The sequence below is a fragment of the Achroia grisella genome, unplaced genomic scaffold (assembly GCF_030625045.1).
Source record: "Achroia grisella isolate CSIRO2021 unplaced genomic scaffold, CSIRO_AGI_Agris_v1 utg779, whole genome shotgun sequence".
Lineage (NCBI taxonomy): Eukaryota > Metazoa > Arthropoda > Insecta > Lepidoptera > Pyralidae > Achroia > Achroia grisella.
The window spans coordinates 1,068,258-1,084,196 of record NW_026713019.1 but is presented as its reverse complement, the minus strand read 5'-3'; the positions used below and the strand labels follow the sequence as shown (position 1 = coordinate 1,084,196).

The window sequence follows — 15,939 nt, the reverse complement described above, 5'->3', positions numbered from 1 at the left end:
AGTCACAGTACAGTCTATCAGGTACGTATTATTAGTAAATACTAAGATAGTCACTGTTAGTCTCTAGGTATAGATATTATTTATTTGTTGGAGTTGACTTACAGTTATTCCAAGAGTCCATCAGCGTCGTCGTCGTACGTATGCCTTACTTAATAATTTCTGGATTACTCAATCATTACCTACATTGCTGTCTATCATATTGATTCCAGTGTTGTCAAGAAATGAAGGCAGACTTGGCTAACATGGTATGCCGTCATTTTAATGTCTAGCCTAGTCTAGTTTCGTGTTTATCCTAAGATGTTTAAGTGGTGCAACAACATTGTAATTGATATGGTAATATATATAGGTACTTATATATACAAACACTTATAATCTATGCATTTTAGTTAATCATAGGTTATAGATCTAACAAGAACAGTGTCGGAAACAGATTGTTTTCAACTAATAATTTACGTATTAAATAATTAATTTCGCATTAATCTAGGTACATTAAAATATTATTTAACCCTGGTAAATCCCATTTCGCAACAAAGTATAGATTGTGCCCAAGAAAATGCCTGTTTGTAACTTACTACTTTTGTTGCTTATTGGAACCGTTCGTGCCTGTGACTATGTGAATAACACATTACCACCTGCAGGGCGCCAACTTCTCGACTTCAAAATGTGTCATCCGGTAAATTTTATAAATATATAATACCTAATTTATCAGTCAAATAATATTTTGAACTTCATTTTTATTTTATATAACTTCATTGAACTACAGGAACTAAGCTCGAGTCAATACAATATGGGACAATATTTGACTGTTTCAGGCAAAATTATATTATATTCAATATAGGTGTCAGTTAATATAATAGCAAAATGTTAATAAGTAATTGATACTATTTTTTAACGATGGAGCCATTTCGGAGATAAGTAGATATATAAAAACTAGATACACCTACAGTAAGGTGCAAAACTGAGTCAGTTGTAGTCAAATGTAGGATTAATTGTTAAATAATAAACGAATTACGGTATTAAAAACTACATTTATTTATTACTTTAATTATGATTGTCTGATAAGCTTAAAGATACTTTTGGTTTATGATTATCGCAATACAATTGGTTCACTTTTGCACCAGTGAAACAAAAATATTGAATTCAGAATTTCAATATTTGGTCCAAAGACCTTTTGCTTTTTTAACGGCATACAACCTGTTTTCTACACTTTTCACAAGTCTTTCACAGTACCACTGTTCTAGTACACGTTCCCATAAAATATTTAAGTTCGATGGTGGTGCTTTATATTGATTTAAAAGCATGCTTTTCAAATATGCTCATAAATTTTCGATTGGATTAATATCAGGACTCTGAGATGTTTATTTATATTTTCGATGTGTGTTTCGGGTCATTATCATGTTGGAATATTATTTCACTTAGTGGGTAGGGCATATTTTCAATGGCTTCTAACAGATGTGTCTTAAGAATATTGTGGTACATTTTTGCATTCATATTCCATTTGTAAATAGGTCCGACGCCATAAGTTGTCATACAACCCCACAATTTAATATTGCCACCACCATGTTTCACCGTTTGTATAAAGTTTTTGGCCTGTAGTGGTTCACCTTCTTTCTTCCAGTTCCATTTCCTACCGTTTGTGCTGTATCTATTAATTTTCGTCTCATTCGACCAAATAACCTTCACCCCAGTCCAGTTAATATATTGTTTCGCAAAATTTTCTCTAGCTTTAATATTTTTTTAGTAAGAAGAGGTTTATTTTTTCTTCTCGACACTTCGCATATTTGCTTTATGTAGCGCTCGACGAACAGTCCACTTACTCACCGACGTGCCAGTGTCTTGTCCTAAAAGCGCCGCCGCTTCAGAAATAGAAATAGAAATAATCTTTATTCAAATAAACTCATTACAAGCACTTTTGAATAGTCATATTTTGATTCTACCACTCATTCGGAATGCAGATTCATCACAAGAAGAATGAGCAAGAAACTTGTGTGTTGCTCTTTTTAATAGATGTTTTTTTTTTATATAAATAATTACAGTATAACAAGTAAGAGGCATGCGATAATCAACATAGAAGTCGCTACGCACTCATTATTAATGTAATCAGATAATATTGTCAGTGCTATAGATTTAAAGTTTTTCTATAAAAACATTATTATCGTTAACGATTCTTCAATTTTATAGTAAGCTCAGAAGCTGAAGCCGCCTCACCAGATCTTAAATAGTGAATAACTTTTTTTACGTCTATCAGATAATTTTTAGTACGAACACCAACATTAATTGGTATAGAAAATTTACATTTGGAGAGCCAAATGTAAATTTTCTATACCAATTAATGTAAAATCAACGATACAAAAATTAGAGAATTTTTGTATCGTTGATTGACTCACATTTAACTCTTGAGCGATATGTCTTGTCGATTTTACATTTTTAAGTAGTTACTTATGTATGTTAAAGAGTTCTTTAACATATTCTACAATATTCTTTGTAATCGGTTTCATGACTGTATCGAAAATAAATGTATGAAGTAGAAGCGTTCACTGTGATGTATCAATTTAAACTGAGTAACAAACAAAGCGAAATTGGATCTCTACACTATTCCCGATACGTTTAAACACATTCATCATACTCGAACCCTAATATGTTTTTAAACACGGTGCAAAAGTGAGTCCATCAATACTAATTATGTAAAAGTTTTAAAGCACAGATAGTGGACAACAATTATACGGATTAAATAATTAATGAGTTATATATTATAAATGCGAAAGTAACTCTGTGACGTCTGTTTTTCTGTCTGTCTCGCTTTTTTTTTCACGCCAAAAATATTTAGACTGATTTTTAAATGAACATATTTGGACAGTATAAATATAAAATTTCAGCTATATTCAGTCAAACTAGACGCCGAGGAAAAAATAGAGCTACTTTTTAATGCGAAAAAAGGCTGTATCTGAAAATTGTAAAAAAGGTTATCTTTATGCGGTTGAATACACACTTATTATAATAAATGAATATAAAAAAAATTAGATATTTTGATAGTCTACTTTATAATTGTGTTAATTAAGTTTTTTTTTTGTTTTTTAAAAAAAATTACACCAGTTTTGAAAATTTTCGACTTATTAACGCTCATTCCATGTCATAAATATATATATATGTCATTTGTAAATTTCAAGTAATTCGCGCGCGCAACTGATTATGGAGGAAAGTTGTCTCCTTATGAAGTTTAAATGAAAAACGTTTTTAAATTTTATTTTATAAATACATAAATATAATCTTATAGCCTCAATCGATGACGATGCTCTTGGACAAGAGCGTAAGAACATATTAATTATATTTTTGAAGAATAAAACAACATATAATATTAAAAATGTTGTCAATACATATCAACAACATTTCTTGGAAGAAACAACATCTACGCGTTCCATCCGAGCGTAAGATTCAGGTTTTCATACGCGTTTCTCCATACGCTTCAGAGATATGGTTCACGACAAAGAGGGCATCCCATAATCGAATATCACATCTATTATTTTGATTTAACAAAATTTTATTAAAGATAATAACTGCTAAGTAGACCACCAATTTTCAAAACTTTAAAGAAATGTTTAAACTGTTTATTAAATATAACATTTAAATTTGTAAATATCACATTGTCACCATTCAAGATATAACTAAAATAAAATAGCAGATAAAAGTTTTTATGGAAAATGTCATATTTGAAGCTAGAACGATTCATTTTTTGTTACGCTTTTTAAGTTTTTTTAATAAATACCTTATAATATTATGAAAGTGAAAACGTGACTCTGTCTGTTGTCTTAAAAGCCAAAACATTTCCACTCGAACTGATTTAAATGAAAAAATAATTTGTCTAGATCTCTCTTCGAGATCAACCAAGACTAAAATAATGCTAAAATATTATAAGAGACTGAAAAATTTTTTTAAAAGTTTAAGTCTGTCTTATTTTTTGAAACGTATTGATTAAATATAATTAACGAAAATGGGTTGTAAGGGTCAAAAGGGGAGTTAAGAGAGGCAAGGGTCAAGAGAAAATATCAACCTACCGCCGACGGTAAATGGTTACAGTATAGCGACATCTTATCATTGATACATGATGACACTAATATAAGTAGCATTAAAAAAACAAGAAAAAGGGTTATAAGGGGTTGAAAGGGGAGATGTAATGTTTGTATGGTATGTATGGAAGTATCTTCATTTTAAAGATTAAAGATTTGAAACTTAGTTTTTGGCTGTTGATTGAATTGTATGGAATTATGTATGGAAATTTCATTTTTGAAAAAAAAACTTTTTTATTGGGTTAGATTATTAATATATATTTTTTATTATTTGCACAAGGTCACTATTTTACGCGGACGAAGTCGCGGGTACAGCTAGTGAGTTATATATTTAAATATGAGACATATAATTTAAAAAGCTTTTAATAAATGTTATTATAATTCATATAATAAAAAATGACAGAACACTAAATCAGTTTTACACCTTTGTATATACCAACAATACTGAATAATTAATTATTCATAATTTATTATTAAATACATATTTATTATTAATTGCTAGGCTACGTAGTTTCTGAACTTACTAACATAATCCAATTATAACTTTGAAATATATTTTTTTATTAGGCATAATAACATTGAAAGAATTTGTACCTTATGAAGAAAAAAATTGTTCTAATAATAATAAGTCTATTAGTTTAATATATCGACCATATTATGAGGAAATTATTTTTCGCCCCTTTGGCAACTATTATAAATTCACAAAGCTCGTCAAGTCACATTATTGAACACAAAATGTTAGACATAAAGATAGAAAAAAGTCAGAGATAAAAGAAAAGCAAGATGTGGTATGCTTGATACAGAAGTAGGTAAAGAACTAAAGAATATTGTCTGTAATGGGGTGGAGTAGAGAACAAGAGTAGTGCAAAACTCTTAAATCAAAGAAGAACTGATTAGATATTTTTATTTCAGAAACCTATCGGAATACTAACAACGACAGCTGGCAGACCAGTTGATTTGAGAGAAACAACCACTATCAACAACGATGGTCTGACTTCGAATGAATTTTTTTTGGATCACGTATTGCACGTTGAATCTGAGAAAGTACCCGAAAGAATAGTACATGCTAAAGGAACAGGTGCATTTGGTTATTTTGAAGTTACTCACGACGTTTCAAAATATACAAAAGCAGACGTTTTCAATGGTATTGGCAAAAAAACTCCTACTGTCGTTCGATTTTCTACGGGAGCAGCGAGTACAGGTGGAAACGATATTGCCAGGGAGGCAAAAGGCCTCGCTATCAAATTTTACACAAATGAAGGAAATCTTGACTTTTTAGGACTAAACATACCCGTTTATTTTTACCCAGATCCTATATTATTCGGTCCAATCGTGCATTCTTTCAAAAAAAATCCACGCACTAATCTAATAGATGAAACTTCGAGATGGGATTTATTTACATTGAAACCCACTATTTTACATGGATTATTCTGGGTGTTGTCTGATTACGGTATACCCAATGGGTATAGAAAAATGGATGCATTTCCAATACACACGTACGAAATAAATAACGAACATGGAGATAGATATTACGCCAAATTCAATTTCAGAACTGAACAAGGTTTAGAAAATTTGACAACAGCTGAAGCAGCAGCAATAACAGCTCAAGATCTAGACTACTCTACAAGAGATCTCTATAATAACATTGCACTCAAAAATTATCCCTCATGGCGATTAGAAATGGATATTTTGTCATTCGATGATATTAAGAATGTCGATTACAATCCATTCGATGTAACAAGATTATGGAAAAACGGCACCTATCATACAGTGCAAATAGGACGATTGGTAATTGACAGGAATCCCGATAATTTCTTTAGAACTGTGGAATTAAGTGCCTATAATCCAGGTAATTTAGTTCCTGGTATTAACAGCCCGCCAGATACGCTGTTTAAAGGTAGAAGACTAGTTTATAGAGATACACACAACTATCGCTTAGGAATTAATCACAACAAAATCGAAGTAAATACTCCGAAATATGCTAAGACCTATAACCGAGATGGACAAGCTCCAGTTAAAGATAACATGAAAGATATACCGAATTATTTTCCAAATTCATTTAATGGTCCTATACCGGTAGTCGACGAGACTCGTCCCAAAGAACGAATGATTGTATTTGAAAGTAACGCAGTTGACTTAGAACCATCCTCTAATTTCTATAGATACGTTTTGAGTGATGAAGGACAAAAGCAAAGATTTATTGATAACATTGTTTTATCACTTGTCGCGGTGGTTACCGAAGTTCGAAAGAAGGCTTTGAGGCTTCTTACTCTTATTGACCCTGAATTAGGAAGAAGAGTTGGTGCTGGTTTAAACGTAACAATCGCAACAACATAATTCATGGCAATAGATTAATTCCTATTAGATATGTGTAGCGCACTCTTTAGGGTGTGCCCGTATCTAGCTGATTACCGCTGTGCACCAGTACAAGGCGATTCAAATTTTAATGACTAAAAAAAGTATCTAATAAATAGTGCACAACATTAATGTATTTATTAATTTGCAAACAAATCTAATATGGGTCTATTAAATAATGTGGTTGTAAATTAATAACCATGAGTATAAATACCCATATGTTTTTGTATGAGGTAATTGATTGCTGTTGCAGGAATAATATACATTATATAATCATCATTAATCGTAATCGATTTTTGTAATTTTCTATTATTATTCTTCTTCTTCCAATTTCTGAACCATTTGTATCTGTCTACCAATGTACCTATTTTTATTTTTTCTTAAGGTCAACATTTGTGTTGTTATTTTATTCGGGTAAAAATTTTGACGAATAAATGTGTCGAACAAAAATATTTCTTTTATTGAATGAAAATCAATATTTTTATTTTTTTATTTTTTTCTTATTCTGCAACATCGAGACCTAAGATGATTTCCTGCATTTTGCCACTTTTGTTTAAGAGAAGTGAGCGAAACAGTAAAATAATACATAATATAGTTTGTTACATAATGCTAGTAATCTTTATCATACCAATTTTTACTTTCGAATATAATATCTATAAATGCTTCCCGGCTCCGCTGGTAGGTACTTTTTGAGTTTATCCAGTAGGTACATACAATAATTCAAGTAACTTCTATTTATAAGTTTAGTTTAGATTAGTAGGTATTGTAGGTATTTATATAACTGAAATTATTTATTAATTATATAATTAAGGGCACTTGGGTGGGTATCCCTCAGTTTCCAGTAGAGGGTATCTATGGCTTTTGATTTATCCTTTTGGTTCAGAATACAAAAAACAATTCACATGAAGAAAGGTACATACAAAGTACTTATTTTATACATATTAATAATTAGTTTGCAGGTACAATAACACTGGTCTAGTCCTGAACTCACAGCGCAATCATAAATCCTATTTTTCACTCATTGCGATCTACAAAATATGTATACTTCGAGTTTTTACTAACATCGTTCTCACCTGCAACACACACTGTGGCATAAATTGTCGATTAAGTAAGTATTAACTATGTAATATAATATTATCACTAACGTAATCATAACCTCAAACGAGTCATATAGCTGTGGTAGGTGGTGACTTTCAGTTACATCATAAGTCTGGATTTGGATTACCTCGGTAGAGTTCCAAAAAAAACTTACTTCAGTGTATTATTTTTAAGGATATGAACACATGAATTAATCTGGTTATTACGTAAGGGTTTCTATATTAGGTACTTAACTACTAGCGACTATATTACACGACTTCTTCCGCGTGCAATTATTTTTTTTATTTAAAATCAATTTTATTTTAAAACAAAAAGTAGTCGATGATACTCGTTATGACATTAGCTATCTGCGAGTGAAAATCCCATTAAAATCGGATCAGCGGTTTCAAAGATTAGTAAGAACAAACAGACATGCAGTCAGATAAATCGTGTATACTTTCATATGTACTTAATAAAAATTTTTAATTGTTTGCAATTTGAAATGAACAGTTTTTCGGTATACCATTTGAAAGTATACACGGTAGTTGCATGCAGCCTCGACCAACACGGCCTGCCGTTATTTTAATTCATAACCATCTAGTTTAGTTTTTATTCTAGAATGCTCAAGTAATACAACAACATTGTAATAAATATGATAGGTAATATCCATCTATTTATATATACAAACACTTATAATCAATGCAATTAATCATGGTTAATAGATATAACACGCACAGTATCGGAAATACATTGTTTTCAATTAATAAGGCGTATTAAATAATTAATTTCGTACTTAACTAGGTACATTAAAAGATTATTTAAACCTGGTAAATACAATTTCGCAACAAAGTATAGATTGTGCCCAAGAAAATGCCTGTTTGTAACTTACTACTTTTGTTGCTTATTGGAACCGTTCGTGCCTGTGACTACGTGAATAACACATTACCACCTGCAGGGCGCCAACTTCTAGATTTTAGACTGTGTCATCCGGTAAATTTTATAAATATATAATGTATAAAAAATACTTGACTAATAAATATATTAGTCAAGTATTTTTTTATTTTAAAATAGTCGTCCTGGCAAACGTTGTTTCGCCATATAAATTAATAACACTATAAAAAATAGGGGCTGGTGTTAGAAGGGTGAAAATTTAGGGTTGTATGTATTTTTTTATAAACCATAATAAAAAAAAATCCCCAAAAAATAAAAAATAATGTTAGGGGTGGACAACCCTTATCACTTAGGGGTATAAAAAATAGATAGTAGCTGATTCTGAGATCTACTGAATAAGCATATAAAATTTCATAAAAATCGATCAAGCCGTTTCAGAGGAGTATGGTAGCTAACATTGTGACACGAGAATTTTATATATCAGATAACTTTATTCACAAAAAAGCATGGTATAAAAGAAGACTTTTATCCTAGAAGCATTCTCACTGGTTAACTTTTGGTATGACGATGGGGCTTTAATACCAAGTATGGCATAAGAATAAGTAATCAAGCTAGAGTTAATACAACATGGAACAACATTTAGTTTTTTCAAGTAAAATTACGTTTTATTTAGTAAAGGCTTCTGATAATAAAGCTATGTATAAATAAACTGGGAAAGTTTGCAGTTACCTACGTGTTAATTAAAACGATAGAGCCATTTCTATTCATTTAATGTATGATATGAATAATTATCCATAATTTATTATTATATAATTCGATTCATAGTTTTATAGTTCCTGAACTTACTAACGTAATCTAATTGACCATTGAAATAGATTTTTATTAATATTTTGTTAGACTTAATAAAAGTGAAAGAAATCGTACCCTGGAAAAAAAATGTTCTAAGAATATTTTTACAGTTCCGTATGTTTCGCTCATTCGACCACTGTTATAAATTTAAGAAGTTATCTTTATTGAACACAATATGTATTAGACATAAGATAGATAAAGGTCAGATATAAAAGGAAAGCAAGGTGCATGGTACGTTTTATACAAAAGTAGTTAAAGATGTGTTAAATCAAAGAAGAACTGACTAGATATTTTTATTTCAGAAACCTATCGGAATACTAACTACGTCAGCTGGCAGACCAGTAGATCCGAGAGAAACAACCACTATCAACAACGATGGTCTCACTTCGAATGAATTTCTTTTGGATCACATGTTGCATTTTGACGCTGAGAGGGTACCCGAAAGAATAGTACATGCTAAAGGAGCAGGCGCATTTGGTTATTTTGAAGTAACTCACGACGTTTCAAAATATATAAAAGCAGACGTCTTTAATGGTATTGGCAAAAAAACTCCTACTGTCGTTCGATTTTCTACGGCATTAGCGAGTAAAGGTGGAAACGATATTGCCAGGGAGTTGAAAGGCTTCACAATTAAATTTTACACAAATGAAGGAAACCTTGACTTGTTAGGACTAAACATACCCGTTTATTTCTATCCAGATCCCATATTGTTCGGTTCATTCATTCGTGCTTTCAAAAAAAATCCAAGCACTAATCTATTTGATGAAACTTCGAGATGGGATTTGGTTACACTGAAACCCACTATTTTACATGCATTTTTCTGGATATTGTCTGATTATGGTATACCCAATGGATATAGAAGAATGGATTCATTCCCAATACACACGTACGAAATAAAGAACGAACATGGAGATACATATTACGCCAAATTCAATTTCCGAACTGAACAAGGTTTCGAAAACTTGACAACAGCTGAAGCAGCAGCAATAACAGCTCAAGATCTAGACTACTCTATAAGAGATCTATATAATAATATTGCACTCAAAAATTATCCCTCATGGCGATTAGAAATGGATATTTTGTCATTAGATGATATTAAGAATGTCGATTACAATCCATTCGATGTAACAAGATTATGGAAAAACGGCACCTATCATACAGTGCAAATAGGACGATTAGTACTTGACAGGAATCCCGATAATTTCTTTAGAGCTGTGGAATTAAGTGCCTATAATCCAGGTAGTTTAGTTCCTGGTATTAATAATCCGCCAGATACGCTATTTAAAGGCAGAAGACTATTTTATAGAGATACACACAACTATCGCTTAGGAATTAATCACGATAGAATCGAAGTAAATACTCCGAAATATGCTAAGACCTATAACCGAGATGGACGACCGCCAGTTGAAGATAACATGAAAGATGCACCGAATTATTTTCCAAATTCATTTAATGGTCCTATACCGGTAGTCGACGAGACTCGTCCCAAAGAACGAATGATTGTATTTGAAAGTAACGCAGTTGACTTAGAACCATCCTCTAATTTCTATAGATACGTTTTGAGTGATGAAGGACAAAAGCAAAGATTTATTGATAACATTGTTTTATCACTTGTCCCGGTGATTACAGAAGTTCAAAAAAAGGTTTTGAGGCTTCTTACTCTTACAGACCCAGAATTAGGAAGAAGGGTTCGTGCTGGTCTAAAAGCAGCAATCGCAGCAAAATAGTTCACGCAACAGATTAATTCGTATTAGATATCTATATGTAAAATATTATTTAGATTATACCCGAATTTAGCTGATTACTACTGTACACCAGTGGGTACCTACCTATAGAGATTAAGATACAAATGTTTCATTTTAAGGACTAAACAAAGAAATAAATAGTGCACAACACCATTAATGTATTTCTTTATTTGCTAAACAAATCTACAAATTTTATGTGGGTCTTGCAAAGTATATAAATATCTATGTGTTTTTTTGCTACACCAAGTCTCAATTGCCTCAAATACTATCTTTACTAATATTATAAATGCGAAAGTAACTCTGTCTGTCTATCTGTCTCGCTTTCACGCCAAAACTACTGAACCCATTTATGAAATTTGGTACACAGATAGTCTAGACCCTGAGAAAGGACATAGGCTACTTGTGAATACGATAGAAGGGTTATAAGGGGTTGAAAGAGTTATGTATAGAAGTGTCGTCATTTTTGAAGATGAAACGATGGAACTTTTTCATTTGGCTTTTATTGGGTTAGGTCTTTAAATATTTTTTTCTTTATTTGGTCAAGGTCACTATTTTACGCGGACGAAGTCGCGGATACAGCTAGTATCTATATAATGGGTAAAATAAATAAACAGTAGACATTGCAAACAGACGAGGAAATATTGGGATACGATACGGCATGAGTTTTGCACATTATTATTAAAGGAAAGATATATCACAGATAAGACAATATCTTATATTAAGCAGATTATATACATATTTATGTATTATTAGATATAAGCAGTGTATTCTAGCTGAAGAGTTCTGCCTGCTGTGTATTAGCAAGCATACTCAAAGCAGAGAGTAGGTATTGTTAGTAATAGGGCTTAGTGGTTCTCTTACTAGCAGTAGATATACCGACTATGTCAGAGGTCGTTATTTCTGAGATGGGCTAACAGTCCTGACTTCATGATCATCCGGAGAGTAGTGTAGAGCAGTCGGTTGCAACATTATATTATCGTATCAATAAAGTTTAAATAAATAAGTACAATGTACAAAGTTATCTGTGTAGGCGAATGTTTTAATGGATGATAATAGAATGTTGCAACCGACTGCTCTGTACTGCATTCCGAATGATCATGAAGTCAGGACACTGTCCTGAGGACAGTTCAAACATGCAAAGTTTTTGTATAACAATAAAATGACTACACCACGGCACAAAATCATAATATACAGAACACAAAAACCTTCGTAGCCTATTTCATATGTAGCTATATATATTATATAAGCAACTTGCTTTGTAAGCTGTTTCGTTTCGGTTGTAGAATTAGAGTAGGTAGAAAAGTCACAGGATAGGTCTTAGACCTTCAGAATGGCAACGCATGAGTAAACACATGATTACATGATGTCCGTAAAGCTTTTTCTGTTTATATATATGCGACAGTTACCACTTACCAAGCCAATTAGAAAACAAAATACTACGCAGTTGCAAACCTACAGAAATGTATTACTTTGTATAAAGTAACAATAATTACACGCTAAACAGTTAATAGGCATTTAATTTACTTATTCCCCGAACACTTATCTAGCAACGGAAATTTAATATTATACCAATTATAGCTGAACTGCGTGCATATGCGTTGAATTGAAGCTTATAATGTAAAAAAAATTAAACAGCCTAGCCGATATGTAAAGCACACTAAATGAATAGCAAATTACCTGAAATGGCAATGAGGCGGACGAGGAAGGTGTCAAGAAGATCGACTTTGAGGACAAGACGATGATGCCAACGACCACAATGACTAAAACAGCGGGAGGGTAAGAGTTTTAATACTAATATTATAAATGCGAAAGTAACTCTGTCTGTCTGTCTCGCTTTCACGCCAAAACTACTGAACTGATTTAAATGAAATTTGGTACCCATATAGTCTAGACGCCGAGGAAGGACATAGGCTACTTTTTAATGCGAAAAAAGGGAAGTCGCGGGTACAGCTAGTATATGATAATAGAAGAGTTAACAACCTGTTGTTACATTTTACGCTGGTGGGACACTAGTGGGAGATGATTAGGAATGTCAGTTAGCCCATCGTGACAAATTCACTTTTAAGTAAACACGGTTGAAGCCAATAGGATGAATTTTCACAGAATATGTTACTTAATATGGTTCAACACAAAGACTAAAGAAAGTTCGGAAAAATTAATATTTTTATATATTATTAGGAGCAAAAATATTTTGTTTTATTATTATTATTATTACATATGTACCTATTTACCGGTTTTGTTACTTTTATATGATTATGTCATAGTTCTTTTATGTTCACTTCTCAATTATTTTGTATTGTATTTAGGGATGGGTTAGGGCTTCATAAATATTATATAGCACATTGAAATATATAACTTTTGCTTATTAATTGTAACTATGATTACTATTAAACAAAAAAATGAAATGTTTTTATAGATATTTGCATAATCAGTGCTACATAAGAATTTAGCATGTAATAGTTCTTTTGGGTAATCCCGATATGAAAAGTAACAATGTTTTGACAGGGATTACTCTGTTTGGTATTTAGATACCTGTATAGTAAATAGGAATATTGATCAGAAATAGATTTCTCTAAGTTGCTAAACAGTATCTACTAAGTGTGTATCATACATATGTTATAATATGTAATTAACTTATTTACTATAATTGTAGCTTAGTAAAATTATACAATAGAATAACAACAAGAATTGTATAATATATTAAATTTATTACAAAATTATTAGTTCTGTATTATAAAAATATTCATATTTGTAATTAATTTATTATGATTATGCAGAAGATGACTTGGTTGTCACTCAAAAGAATGTTTAGTTATTGTTAAGGTTTTATCAAATATAGTTTCTTTGTTAATGTAAATTCAATTTTTGGTAACTGATCACAACACAATTTTGCACAAGTTTTGCGCATCTCATTATTAACTTTTAAAAATAAATCACATAAATGTTCTTTGTTTGCAAATTTTTGTATAACTGAACATAATATTTGTATAAATAATGATCCAAACCCCTCAATCCTATAAGCTTCATAATCTGGTGCAGTAGCCCAGTATATCAGGACATCTGATTTTTTTATGTAGTGTTTTGGTGCGTCTGCAACTAGATCAATATTTTGATATTTGTCTTCATTGTTAACCTGACATGCTTGTATCACAATCACTTTAGGCATGCCACGTATATGTTTAACATCATCACAATCCAACAACTTTACAATCTCTTCAATTTTTACTTCGACAGAATCTGCTGCATACACATGCCCTTTAATACCATGAGATAATATGCACAACATGAACATACTATGATTTTCATGTACTCTATATTTAATAACATTTTTTATGTCTTCCAGCATGGTCTCTTTATCCAGATTATCACGAGGTATCACTTCGAAGTTTAATTTTGTCATAGTTTTTTCTAATGCCACTTTATCCTTTGTTGAACCTACTCTTTTCTCTAGTGGTTTAAATTTGAGTTTTCTCTCAATGCTGTGTTTTGAAGGGTGAAATTCTTCTTGATTTAATATATAACATACTCCAACTCTGTTTGGATCTTTAATAGGGTAATATAGGTCATTGTTCATTTTATCAGAACTTAAAGTCATATTTTGAAGACCCTCTAGAAGATCATAACTTTCATTAAACTTTTCAGGTGTGAAATTGTCTTGTACATTATCCTCTTTTACTGTGAGTTCATCTTTATTTGCTACTGATGGAGAAGTTGCAGGGTGTGCGTGTAAGTCATTTACATTTCTTTTACTAATTGACTCTATATATCTTAGTTTATTGGCAAAATTCTTAAAAGGGCTGGGAAAGTTGTCTATTATCCTTGCAATATTTTCTACATTATATTCACTTCCAACAACTTTTTGTCCATAATGATGTTGTTGTATCATAATAAACTTCTGACACATTAAATGAAGCAAAACCAATTCACAACTTTCATAATTATTGGTGTCAATGCTATAAGTTTTTAAAGTTTGTTTAAATCTATCTAGATTTGCAGAGTCCATATATTCACATAAATTATACAGTTCCCGTTTCATAGGATTAATATAATGTTCACCATTTTCCTGGTATCGCTTTTTCACTGCAGAAACATTGAAACCAAGTTTTCTGACCACATTGTAGATTTGGCATGTAACCAATGCCTCAAGAAACTCATGTGTCCAAGTTACCCTGTTCTGTGCATGACGTGCCCATTCTTGCAATAAATTAGAATTTCCTGCACCTATATCCTTATATACGCGTTGGTATATAATAAGGCGCTGCAGGGCTGTTTCGGGAACATCGTACAATAGGAATACCAGGGATGTCAAGTCTTGTGAGTCTAATTCTTTTTCTATCTCAACAATAGATTTTATACTTATAGAAGGGGTGTTACCTGTTGAATTCAAACCGACGTCATTGACTAATGGCACATAACTTGCGTCCGACTTGAGCATTTTAAGAGGTCTATTGAAATATTTTCTGTTCACTTTCAACTGAGTAAGTTTAATTATCAGAGTCACAGGTAGAAACTTTTTTTACAGTTGCGTTTTCTAAGTTTATGAGCACTGAAGAAAGTTATTAGCAACTACGTGGTAAATTATGAAAAGATTACACAAACTAAATAATAAAAATAGAGTACTAAGATAGGATGAATTACTGGAAATGACGAGATAAAGACAAACTTTGTTGCATTATTTTACATTACAGTTACGAATTTTAATAATGAATATTTTAGTGTCAATTACAATACACAACAGTAATAAAGATAAATAAAAAACATTGAAACTAGCATGAAAACCAATTCATGGAACAAAACAGAAAAATTATACAAATGTCAGAATTGGCAAATCGCCCAATGCTGTCACGCTATCATTTTACTTCACCCGAGTTTCTATTATCTATAAAATAAAAAAAGTATAATTTCTAAAATAGTTACTTTAATTGTATCTTTTTTTAACATTTTTATGTTTCATATGT

At 31.4% G+C, this 15,939-nt stretch overlaps 3 protein-coding genes across 3 annotated transcripts; 2 read left to right on the top strand and 1 right to left on the bottom strand.

Moving 5' to 3' along the window:
• The first annotated feature begins 4,854 nt into the window (after positions 1–4,854).
• LOC131850821 (catalase-like) lies at positions 4,855–6,401 on the top strand. The gene is made up of 2 exons (XM_059201186.1): positions 4,855–4,869; positions 4,977–6,401. Exons 1-2 carry the CDS (start codon positions 4,855–4,857, stop codon positions 6,399–6,401), a joined length of 1,440 nt encoding a protein of 479 aa, XP_059057169.1.
• A 1,965-nt stretch (positions 6,402–8,366) lies between these two features.
• On the top strand, positions 8,367–10,963 carry LOC131850820 (catalase-like). The gene is made up of 2 exons (XM_059201185.1): positions 8,367–8,486; positions 9,539–10,963. Exons 1-2 carry the CDS (start codon positions 8,367–8,369, stop codon positions 10,961–10,963), a joined length of 1,545 nt encoding a protein of 514 aa, XP_059057168.1.
• Positions 10,964–13,710: 2,747 nt separating this feature from the next.
• Positions 13,711–15,772, bottom strand: LOC131850684 (caspase-8-like). Its single transcript, XM_059200994.1, has one exon. The coding sequence runs from the start codon at positions 15,414–15,416 to the stop codon at positions 13,800–13,802; it is 1,617 nt and encodes a 538-aa protein (XP_059056977.1). The 5' UTR covers positions 15,417–15,772; the 3' UTR covers positions 13,711–13,799.
• Between the last annotated feature and the right edge of the window lie 167 nt (positions 15,773–15,939).